The following is a 12,672-nucleotide window of genomic DNA, read 5'->3' on the forward strand; positions in this document are numbered from 1 at the left end:
CGAGGAACTCCAGTTCCATAATGAGGATAATAATAATAATAGTTTTTTTGCCATTTATCTTTCAGACAAGTTGGGCAGAAAGCTCAAATAACTTGTGCCCCCCCCCCTAACACCATGGGCCAAAAAAAGGTGACTGAAAATGGTTGTTTGATGCAAGGAACCACTTCACTAAATAATATTCACTATTACATCACTGGTATTGACAATGGAAGGCTGCTGCTCTCTGAGCCCATGTATTATAAAGTGTCTCCAGCCGTTGTGGCCTTGAGCAAGGCACTTAACCCACCACAAAGTACAAAACTGCACTAATAGGCCACTGTATAAAACACATGTGGGCCGTCAACCCTCCAACTGGAGACCTACTGGGTGGCATGCTTTTGATCCAGCCCTGCACAAACACACCAGAGTCAGCCTACCAAGGTCCTGTTGAGCAGCTGATTGTTTTTTAGAAATGGGTTATGTTCGAGAAGGGCTGGATCAAGAGCCTGCACACTCAGTAGCTCTCCTGGAATCTCCTGGGAGGATGGTTGGCCACCCTGCAACATTACAATTACAATCAAATACTTCCTATGTCTTTATAAAATAATTCCCTCATTCAATGAACCAGGGATGAAATGGCTAAGGTGGGCGAGGAAGCTAACTAAGATGTTTAAGGTTAAAATATTCAGTATTCAGGGGAGATCTTGACAGCATAGGAGTTACTTGTCAATAAGGCTATTAAGATTATTATTTTTTTTTTTTTACTTTTTCAGAATTACATGGCCAGTATTGAACAGAGGACAATCCTAACCAATTGCGAGCGCTTGAGAGACGTACGGGTTTACAACCAGAGTATGCAGCACTGGTTTCATCAACTGTGCCCCTGTATGACCTGCGTGTCGGCCATTTGGAAAGTTATTTTAGGACATAGGACATTAACACATGCTGATACCTAAAAAGTTACCTAGCGAGATAGCTAATGTTTAAGTGTAGTTTGGCTGGTTATGTAGTTAGTCTGTTGTATATCATTGTCTTACTTGCTGCACAAATCTCTCCCTCCCCCGGCAACAGTCCACTGACAAACGCAGGTGATGCACACACCATAACTTCTCCAGGATTTTCATTGCTGATCAAAGAACTTGCTATAACTAGGCAAATAACTCACTAACTAGCAACGAATATAAACAAATGTGCTTTGATCTCAAAAATGCATTTCACGACTGCATGATGGAAAGACTGTCTATGCAGGCCTACAATAATTATACTCCGATGTGTTCTGTAGATTCGGAGGACACTGATCAAATTCTGATCGGAGTAGCCTCATTTGTTTGAGTGATTTTTGTGTGATTTAAAAAAAATTAAAACGTACATTTCTATTATTGTCTGACCATTTTTTTTACTTGCCCAGACAAGCGTTAATGTCAAGGCCTGTATATGATATATTCATGTCTATATACACACACACCGTAAAACTTCAATTAAACCCAGTCTCAAATAGCCACCTGTTACGGATACAAGTGTGTATCCTGTGTTTCTTTTCTCTCCTTCTCCTCCTCCCTGCTTCTATTGTCATAAAGTGGGACATGTGATTAATGATTGCTTCCTACTGAAACGCAAACAAGGGATGCCTTTTCGTGCCAAGCCGCCAACAGGTGTTGGGCTAATTCGTACTGTTGTGCGGTCTGAAATGAAACAAGTGCCTCAGGGTAAATGTAGTTTGAAAGTCTCAGTACCCGACCGCAGTTACGAACCTTTCATTTTCGAGGGGTTTGTGTCCATAGGGAATGACGAAGCATCTCAGCGCCCGGTTAAAATCCTTAGAGATACTGGTGCGGCGCAGTCATTTATATTGTCTGATGTGTTGCCCTTATCCGACAATACATACTGTGGTTCCAGTGTGTTAGTTCAGGGTATTGAAATGGGTTTTGTCCCAGTGCCGTTGCACTTTGTGAATGTACACTCTGAGTTAATCAGTGGAATATTCAGAGTAGGGGTACGTCCTATGTTGCCAGTAAAAGGTGTGACCTTTATAATGGGTAACGATATTGCCGGAGGAAAGGTAGTACCCGTATTGGAAGTGTTGGATAAAAGTGACCACTCTCTCTCCAATGAGTTGGCACAGAGTTATCCCCATGTGTTCCCCGCTTGTGCTGTCACTCGTGCTCAGGCAAGACAAATGGGTGACGTGATAGATTTGTCAAACACTGTTTTGTTTGAAGAAGATGATCAAGAGGATGGGTTGTGTACTACCTCTAAGAAGCTGATCACCTCTGACAAACAGCCCAGGGGAAGTGAAATCGCGCCCCAATTACATGACATTCTTTTGACTGTCACCCCCGAGAAGGTGATTGAATGTCAAAAGAGAGACATCAGTCTTCGCAAGTGTTTTGCTTCAGTAATTTCCATTGAGGAAGCTAAAACTTAAGAAACTGCCTACTTTATGGAATCAGGAGTTTTGATGCGTAAATGGGCAGCTCAGGACACTGTTAGTGACTGGAGTGAAGTGTGTCAAGTGGTTGTTCCTACACCGTTCCGACAGCAGGTGCTGTCACTCGCCCATGACCAGGCGTGGTCCGGACACTTAGGGATCACGAAGACTTATAACCGAGTCCTTCGACATTTTTTTTGGCCAGGTTTGAAGTCTGACGTTGTCCAATTCTGTAAGACATGCCACGTATGTCAACTCACTGGGAAAGCGAATCAAACAGTTCCACGTGCGCCGCTCTGCCCGATTCCTGTGGTGGGGGAACCGTTTGAAAAAGTGATAATTGATTGTGTAGGTCCGTTGCCGAAAACCAGGTCAGGTAACCAGTTCTTACTAACAATAATGTGCAGTGCTACTCGATACCCAGAGGCTATTCCTCTACGTACGATAACGGCTAAGACTGTGGTGAAGGCACTAGTGAAGTTCTTCTCTACGTTTGGACTCCCTAAAGTAATCCAAACTGACCAGGGATCCAACTTTATGTCAAAGCTGTTCTCTAGTGTGTTAAAGACGCTGTGTATTTCCCATCAGGTCTCCAGTCCGTATCATCCAGAGAGTCAAGGGGCTCTCGAACGCTGGCATCAGACGCTGAAGGCAATGCTACGCAAGTATTGCATGGAAACCAGTACTGATTGGGATGAGGGGGTGCCCTTTGTTCCATTTGCTATTAGGGAAACAATACAAGAGTCCTTAGGGTTCAGCCCTGCTGACCTTGTGTTTGGACACACCCCACGGGGTCCGCTAAAGGTTTTGAAGGAGCATATCTTATCTCCTACACCCAGTAGCGCCCCTACAAATGTGTTGGATTATGTCAGTAAGATGCGGGAGAGACTGCACGCTGCATGTGCATTAGCCCAAAAGTCTCTCTCCTCTACTCAAAAACGCATGAAGTTGCATTATGACAAAAAGGCTGTTGGCCGTTCTTTTGCACCAGGTGATCAAGTTTTAGTTTTGTTGCCAATCCCTGGCTCATCTCTGTCAGCACGTTTTTCTGGACCATATCTTGTGGAAAAAAAACTCAGTGACACCAATTATGTGATAAAGACCCCAGATCGGAGGCGTTCTTCCCGAATGTGTCATGTTAACATGCTGAAAGCATATTATATGCGTGATTATCCCAACAGCTCCTCAAGAAAGCCTGTCCAGCCCGCCGTTTCCAGTGTGGCTGCGGTGGTGCTGAAGCCTGGCTGGTATCTAGAGGAGGATAAGGAGGATGGGTTGGAGTTACGCCATACGTTACAGCAGTGTGAACGCTTATGTAATTCAGAGATGCTGAAAAAGTTACCATCTCAAATGGAACATTTAGATAAAGACCAAACTAAGGATCTTATCTTATTGATAAACAGTTTTCTCACTGTGTTTCAGGATGTTCCAAGTCGCACGTCCATCTTGGAACATGACGTGGATGTGGGGGATGCTGTTCCTATAAGTCAGCATCCGTACCGGGTTAATGCAAAGAAAAGGGAGGTAATGAAAAGTGAGGTAGCTTATTTATTACAGAATGACATGGCAAAACCCAGTAACAGCTCCTGGAGTTCCCCCGTGTATTCTTGTTCCTAAGCCTGACGGTACGTCTCGCTTATGTACGGACTATCGTCGAGTAAATGCCGTTACAAAGTCTGATTCTTTTCCTCTACCTCGCTTAGATGACTGCATTGATAGAATAGGCTCTGCTGCTTACGTTAGTAAATTAGATTTGCTAAAAGGTTATTGGCAGGTGCCTCTGACCTCTCGAGCTTCTGACATCTCGGCTTTCGTTACGCCAGATAACTTCGTACAATATTCTGTGATGCCCTTTGGAATGTGTAATGCACCTGCTACTTTTCAGCGGTTGGTTAACATTGTGTTTGCCGATGTACCAAATTGTACTGCTTATCTTGACGATGTGGTAATACATTCGTCTACTTGGTCTGATCATCTCGCCACCTTGAAAAGTGTGTTTCAGCGGTTGGCGAATGCTTCTTTAACCCTCAATTTGGCCAAGTGTGAGTTTGGGAAGGCTACAGTGACTTACTTAGGGAAACAAGTGGGACGAGGTCAAGTGCGCCCAGTAACTGGCAAAGTGGAAGCAATTGTTGCTTTTCCTGCTCCCACGACTCGCCGCCAGTTGCGCAGATTCCTGGGGATGGTAGGTTACTATCGTACTTTCTGTAAGAATTTCTCGACGATAGTAGCTCCCCTTTCATCTCTGCTTAGTCCGAAGGTACCATTTAAGTGGTCCCAGGACTGTAACTATGCTTTTGAGTCCGCTAAAGCGCTACTTTGTAGTGCCCCAGTGCTTGCCGCCCCCAACTTTGACAAACCTTTTAAGTTGGAGGTAGACGCTAGTATAGTGGGGGTGGGTGCGGTTCTCTTGCAGGAAGATGAAGATGGAGTGGATCGACCCGTCAGTTTCTTCTCCCGTAAGTTCAACTCGTGTCAGTCAAGGTACTCCACAATTGAACAGGAAACGCTGGCTTTATTGCTAGCATTACAGTTCTTTGAGGTATATGTGGGTTCCAGTGCCTTGCCTGTAATGGTCTTCACGGACCATAATCCATTGGTGTTCTTAAAGCAAATGTACAATCAGAACCGCCGCCTTATGCGGTGGGCTCTGATTGTACAAGGATATAATGTACAGATAGCCTATGTTAAGGGCTCGGCAAATGTGGTTGCCGACGCTCTATCACGGGTTTAGTAACTGGGGATGCGTTGATTTTTATTATTGCAAACTGTATGTTTGCATTTTTTTTGTGGTGGGCGTGTTACGTTCCCCAGTTTCTGTGTTGTGGTTTGTGTATTATCATGTATTTATTTCAGGAAATGGATTCCTGAAATTCTCTACGAGCAGCTTAGTGCTGCGGTGTTAGCTGCCTTAGTGCTGCGGTGTTAGCTGCCTTAGTGCTGCGGTGTTAGCTGCCTTAGTGCTGCGGTGTTAGCTGCCTTAGTGCTGCGGTGTTAGCTACCTTAGTGCTGCGGTGTTAGCTACCTTAGTGCTGCGGTGTTAGCTACCTTAGTGCTGCGGTGTTAGCTACCTTAGTGCTGCGGTGTTAGCTACCTTAGTGCTGCGGTGTTAGCTACCTTAGTGCTGCGGTGTTAGCTACCTTAGTGTTGCGGTGTTAGCTACCTTAGTGTTGCGGTGTTAGCTACCTTAGTGCTGTGAAGACTCTGTTTTGAAAGATTGCTTTTGTTTGTTGATATTGTGGGGACTTATAGTAAATACTTTGTTCGCAATCCCCCCTGGGGTTGCTCTTTTAAGGGTGGGAGTGTTACGGATACAAGTGTGTATCCTGTTTCTTTTCTCTCCTTCTCCTCCTCACAGGTGACAATCATCACTCCCCAATCAGTCATCAACCAGAAGACACCTGCTCCCCTTTCCTCACCCAATCACAGCCCCTTTCCCTTGGTTTAAAAACCCAGTCAGTTGTTTTCTCCCCAGCTCATTATCTCGCTATCTCTGTATTGATCTCTTTTGTTTTTGCAACTGCATGTCACATTTGTCAGGTAATCCTGTGAGTATTGTTTTGTTGTTTGATTGTTTGTTTGGTGGGAAAAGGGGGTACCAAGACAAGTCGCCCATGGGCATACATTACCCGTAGGAATACTGTGTCTAAGTACCCTAGTTAGAACTGGGCGGACCACCCTCTGTATTTTTGGTTAGTTAGCTAACTGTTCTTGAAATAGGCTAGTCTAGCTTAGGGGTGTTTTTGGCTTATTGTTTCTTTGCTTGGGTCCAGCTCAGCCCCTTTTCTCACACCCCATTACCGTGTGTTTATAAATAAACCATTCGAGTTTGACGGTAGATTGTAGTTGTCTGTGGTTATTGGTTCTCACTGTTTCTTATCACTATTATAATTTGCATGATTTATGTTACGGTCTCGTTGCCATCCCCCCTAGACTGCAGGGCCAAAGGGATTCGTAACACCACCCGTCCCTCTTCAGCAAATAAACACTTTTTCAAATAAACACTGGGTCTAAATTGATATTCCCACGGTCATGTGTATAAACCTTCATTATTATTTTTCATCTGTCATCGTCGCTAGCCATGGCACAACCAAACTCATAGAGCAAAATTCCGGCGAGGCAACAGCCAGGCATTTTGGAATTGATCCAAATCGAGTGAGAGAACGGCGAAGTCAAAAAGTCGAAGTTAAGTGTTTGTCTGTGGATCAGACGAGGGCGAGGCTACAAGGTGGATCAGATGAGGGCGAGACTGCAAGGTGGATCAGACGAGGGCGAGACTGCAAGGTGGATCAGACGAGGGCGAGGCTGCAAGGTGGATCAGACGAGGGCGAGGCTGCAAGGTGGATCAGACGAGGGCGAGGCTGCAAGGTGGATCAGACGAGGGCGAGGCTGCAAGGTGGATCAGACGAAGCGAGGCTGCAAGGTGGATCAGACGAGGGCGAGGCTGCAAGGTGGATCAGACGAGGGCGAGACTGCAAGGTGGATCAGACGAGGGCGAGGCTGCAAGGTGGATCAGACGAGGGCGAGGCTGCAAGGTGGATCAGACGAGGGGGGAACTGCAAGGTGGATCAGACGAGGGGGGAACTGCAAGGTGGATCAGACGAGGGGGGAACTGCAAGGTGGATCAGACGAGGGGGGAACTGCAAGGTGGATCAGACGAGGGGGGAACTGCAAGGTGGATCAGACGAGGGGGGAACTGCAAGGTGGATCAGACGAGGGGGGAACTGCAAGGTGAGGGGAGGCGCTGGTTGTGTTCAGTGATAGAAGCAAATAAACACCTGGGCTATTAATTTAAGTTTTATGGTATTCAGATATTCAACCTAACATGAAAGGGCCTGGCCTACATGTTGCCACTCCTAGAGAGCTTACATCCAGCAGTGTCCCTCCCCCACCCAAATGCAGAGGCCTCTTTCCCCCCCTGCTGCATGGCTTCCCTCTGTGCAGAGGTCACCACAGTCCAGTACCCCTTGGATATTAAAAATGACAAGGCACAGAAAGAGAACAAAGAAAAGCTTCTCATGGACAATCCAGAGACACTATTTGCTGACTGCTTCAAAAATGGGAAAGTAAGCAACCTAATCTTCAACACAAACCATCCCTGGGCATAGCACACAGCTATAAGAGCACACTACCCCTCTTTTAAGAGGGTATTGGAAGGGGGTGGTTAAAATCAGAATAGTGAAAAACGAGGACCCTGAGACACCCTCTGTCAACCTGTACGAGAATGGAAGTGGTGTTGCAGGGCAGCGTCATACATTTCCAAAAGTACTTCCACAGAATCACAGCGAGAGTACAGCAGGAGAAGCTTTCTCTTGGTGACGACTCCCCCACCTCGAGCGAGTCTGATCACACCTCTTCAAACTGTCCTGCAGACGAGGCACTGAACACACCCAGGTCCCACAACTGCACTGCTCCTCCATCATTGAGAGGGATAAATTCACTGAGCTTGAGAGAGACATGGTGAAGCTCAGAGAGCTAGTCCACACTCTCCAGACAGCACAGACACACAAAACAGACCAGCACTCCCCCCGTCCTTACACTACCCAGAGGGCTGAAGGTGGAGATGGACTGCTGTCTGAGAAAGCTGGCTGCACTCCGGTCTGAGGTGAGAGAACTTGGAGGAGGAGAGCGAGGAACACATGGCACATGGCACAGCACTGCAGGAGAAGGTGGGAAAGCAGAGGTGTGACAATCAACCACTCATGACAGCGCTAGCCATCCTCCCAGAGAAGCCAACAGAACAGCCCACTTCAGACCTCAACCACAGCAGGACAGACAAGGAAGGATACAGCAGGACAGACAAGGCAAGATCCACCAATACAGACATTGTCATCCTACAAGAAACATGGTAGAGGAGACGGACCCACTGGTTGCCCTCTAGGTTACAGAGAGCTGGGTAGTCCCATCCATCAAACTACCCGGTGTGAAACAGGGAAGAGACTCAGGGGGTATGCTAATTTGGTATAGAGCAGACCTAACCCACTCTAATAAATTAGTCGAAACATTGTACATCTGGCTAAAAATTAATAAGGAAATGATTTCAACGATGAAAACATTTCCTCATGTGTGCTACCTATATCCCCCCAATAGAATCCCCATACTTAAACAATGACAGCTTCTCCATCCTAGAGGGGGAGATTCACTTTTTCCAGGGACATGTACTGGTCTGTGGCAACCTAAATACCAGAATCGGACAAGAACCTGACACTCTTAACACACAGGGGGCAAACACCTACCTGGAGGTGACAGCATTCCCTCCCAAATATGCCCCCTTAGACACGACTATAACAAAACAACCAACAAAAACAGGTCACAACTCCTGCAGCTGTCTCACGCTGAGTCTGTACATAGTCAATGGTAGGCTTTGAGGGGACTCTTACGGTAGGTACACCTACAGATCATCCCTTGGCAGTAGTACTGTAGATTACTTCATCACTGACCTCAAGCCAGAGTCTCTCACAGCGTTCACAGTCCCCCCTTTGACACCCCTATCAGATCACAGCAAAATCACAGTCGACTTGAACAGAGCAATACTCAATCATGAGGTATCAAAGCCAAAGGAACGGCAATTCGACAACCACCTAAAAGGAAGTGACTCTCAAACCTTCCATAACAAAGCCACCACCTACAGAGAGATGAACCTGGAGAAGAGTCCCCTAAGCAAGCTGGTCCTGGGGCTCTGTTCACAAACACAAACAGAGCCCCAGGCAACAACACAATTAGACCCAACCAAGTCATGAGAAAACAAAAAGATATGAGACATTGGAAAGAGCAAACTAGAATGCTATTTGGCCCTAAACAGAGTACACAGTGGCAGAATACTTGACCAATGACTGACCCAAAATTAAGGAAAGCTTTGACTACGTACAGACTCAGTGCTCATAGCCTTGCTATTGAGAGAGGCAGACCTGGCTCTCAAGAGAAGACAGGCTTTGTGCACACTACTCACAAAATTAGGTGGAAACTGAGCTGCACTTCCTTACCCCTTCCTATGCGAAATGTATGATCATATTTGAGACACATATTTCCCTCGGATTACACACACCCACAAAGAATTCGAAAACAAATCCAATTTTTATAAACTCCCATATCTATTGGGTTAAATACCACAGTGTGCCATCACAGCAGCAAGATGTGTGACCTGTTGCCACAAGAAAAGGGCAAAAAGTGAAGAACAAGCCCTATTGTAAATACAACCCATATTTATGTATTTATTTATTTTCCCTTTACCTATTTGCACATCGTTACAACACTGTATATTGCCATATGACATTTGAAATGTGTCTATTCATTTGGAACTTTTGTGAGTGTAATGTTTACTGTTCATTTCACTTTTGTTTATGAGCCATTTCACTGGCTTTGGCAATGTAAACATATGCTTCCTATGCCAATAAAGCCCATTGAATTGAATAGATAGACAGTGAAAGTGAAGATAGAGATGTTCTGGCTCATGGAGCATCACGTTTAATATGCACGGATTGGATAGATTTGGGCCTGTGGCCTAATCCCATTGTGAATATGAAACTCAGTTACTGAAATCTCGGCAATGACACACACACTCTCACACAGGCAAAGAAAATATACTGATGGTTGGATAGACAGAGAATTTTGAGGTCTCCACTCATGAGCAACAGAGGAGAAACACTACAGTGAACACCACAATGCCAGAGTCATGTTCATTAGTCAAAAATAAGAGCAAAAACACACGCCATGAAGTTGAACATTGGTGACATCCTAATTCAATGACCGTGACCCTTTTCCAAGAGGATTCCTGTGCTAGCGTCCCAGTTGAATCACCTCTCTGCCAGACCTCAACCCGGTACCGCTGGAAAACGCCATACTATATTGTTGTGCCCTACGACCCTAATCGTCACCCAATCATTACATAAATGACACATCATACAGATGGCCGTGTGTATGTGGGCACGCATGGTAAAGTGACAGGGGGTCTTTAGAGGTGATGAAATCCACCTGTGGTTGGTAAGCAAGACCCCCCTCAGTGTGATCTACATGCTAAATCAGCCGTACTACACAGACAAACAGCACTAGAGGCAGAAAATACAACACCACAGAATATGGAATAATATCCAATTATACTAGTATGTCAAAATGAAGGCTATACCAATATATTCCCCCAAAGTACAGTATGTTCAAAGCTAACGACGCATCAATGCTTTAGAGAGCAGGGATGTCTAATGACCGTACTATGTGGAAAATATATCTAAATAGTTTATTTGGCATACTAATATCAATATCATTGGATATCATTGAACAAGGAAAGTGCGCCACTTAGACAGGGCGTCTGAGAACGAGGAGTTGTAAGTTGGAGTGATCCATCTTTTGGCTGGTCCACTGTGGCTCTTACCAGCGCAGGGCGATCTTGATGGGCGTGGTGAGGCAGGAGGTGAAGAGGTCAGCGGGGAGGTCAGGGTTCATGGGCAGAAGCTCTGAGGCCTCGCAGGCGGCTAGCTGGATACAGTTCTTCATGGAGGGGGGGAGAGGCATCTGGGCCAGGGGGTGGTTGGGGTTAATGGCTGCCACCTGGAAGAGGACAAAAGACTTGGAGGCTAATAGAGGGAGAGACTATACAGAGACACAGGTCAAACAAATAAGCTGCACAGACGGACACACCGATTTCATGCTATCTCCGTCTGAATAAAATTATACGTTTTTATTCAAAAATAAAAGAAAAAAAGGTACAGACAAACAGAGAAGACCAGGGCATAGAGAAAATATGTAATACTGAACTCTCGCACGACTTTTTCCCCCCTTACTAGCTCTGACTTTGCTGATAGCTACTTTATTGAAGGAAGGTGTACTCACTGTGCCTGTTGTCCCACCTAGCTTTCTTAAGACGAATGCACTAACTGTAAGTCACTCTGGATAAGAGCGTCTGCTAAATGACTAACATGTAAATAAAGTCAAAGAGCGCAAAAGAGCGGTAAAGGGAAAGAGAAATAACAGTAGACAAAGAACAAGATGACAGAACAAGAGAGAAGGGAACCAACCAGAACCAACCAGAGATGGTAACACCGAGCAAGAGAAAGAGGACCAGATAAATGAACAAGAATAGAACCAACAGAAAAGAGAAGAGACAGATAATAGGCCAGAGGGATGTGCAGGTCAGAGAAAGGGAGTGAAAACCTTTAGGTCATCGGATCCTCTCACTGCTCTAAACTTGTGCTATCACCCGGTAATGAGATGTGGAAGAGAGCTTTTGAAGTTCAGGGTGGCGGTGGTGTTCGATAGCATAGTGTATTCTGAACAAACAGCCTCTGGAGCAGATATTGGATAATGTGATATTATCATTCTGGGGAGCAGGACCGCCTGTACAATGCCATGAATACAAAGGTGAGAGAGACCGTGTGTGTGTGTGTGTGTGTGTGGAACAGACAGGTGTGTGTGTACGTTTGTGCGTGTGTGTCTACTCCTGGTATGGGTGTATAGATCCATCCAGACCTGGTTTGATGTCACTCTGCCTCTAGGCAGCTTGTGGAGGTGAGCTCCATTTTTCATTTGACGACCTCGGAGCGCTCCCTTCCCCTCCCCACCCGGGGCTGTTGACCACGGACTCCCTGGGCTTATAAATACTTCACACTTATGACTGAAGCGCTTGTACTTTCGAGCTTCAAATGTGTGAGTTCTGCCATAATTCTACAATTCTGGCGCAGCCTAAATCTCCCAATGACTAACAATACGTGACGTGCGGCCGAGTTCCAGGCAAGGATCTGGAGATTTGATCCGGCCCTTGAGGATCATTTTGTACTGATGGCATAGCTGATGCATATGATGGAAGGGTGCAATACAATTTAAAGCACTTTGTCCGTCTAGCCTTATGATACCTGGCGTTACGCTAGATGGATGGTACCGCGTGCTGAAGAGTGGGACTCTTCACAGGAGATTGAGATTTACCTGCCACTCCTAGTACCATCCCATCCGTGAGAGAACAGGGAAATTCTGCTTTAAGTGCTAAAAACACTTCCTGTTTTTAAAAACAGCGCTGTGCCAAGCTGGCTATAATTGCTGTGCAGGGAGGAAGTGAAAAGTCTTCTTCAAAGTGTCAACCTAAACACTTACATCAGCGCAGTAGACCAGGGACACATGCCCAGTCGATCAGGCTGTCCTCACATCTCCTTAGTCTATAGGGAGAAAAGGGAATGTGCAACACACACAATGCACTCAAAGGCAAGTGTCACACACAGCCTACACAATCTGGAAAACATGAGTTGAAAATAGCTCAATTCTCCTCACAGTCAACTCCTCAA

General features: G+C 45.8%; 1 protein-coding gene across 1 annotated transcript in view; it reads right to left on the reverse strand.

Annotated features, from left to right (window-relative positions):
- Positions 1 to 9,840: 9,840 nt before the first annotated feature.
- LOC115178766 (regulatory-associated protein of mTOR-like) overlaps positions 9,841 to 12,672 on the reverse strand; it is an 84,961-nt gene continuing 82,129 nt past the window's right edge. Inside the window, exon 7 of the mRNA XM_029740056.1 lies at positions 9,841 to 10,948. Within this exon, the coding sequence (XP_029595916.1) occupies positions 10,769 to 10,948 (180 nt within the window). The 3' untranslated portion in view covers positions 9,841 to 10,768. The remainder of the gene's footprint in view (positions 10,949 to 12,672) is intronic.

The sequence above is a fragment of the Salmo trutta genome, chromosome 38 (assembly GCF_901001165.1).
Source record: "Salmo trutta chromosome 38, fSalTru1.1, whole genome shotgun sequence".
Classification (NCBI taxonomy): domain Eukaryota; kingdom Metazoa; phylum Chordata; class Actinopteri; order Salmoniformes; family Salmonidae; genus Salmo; species Salmo trutta.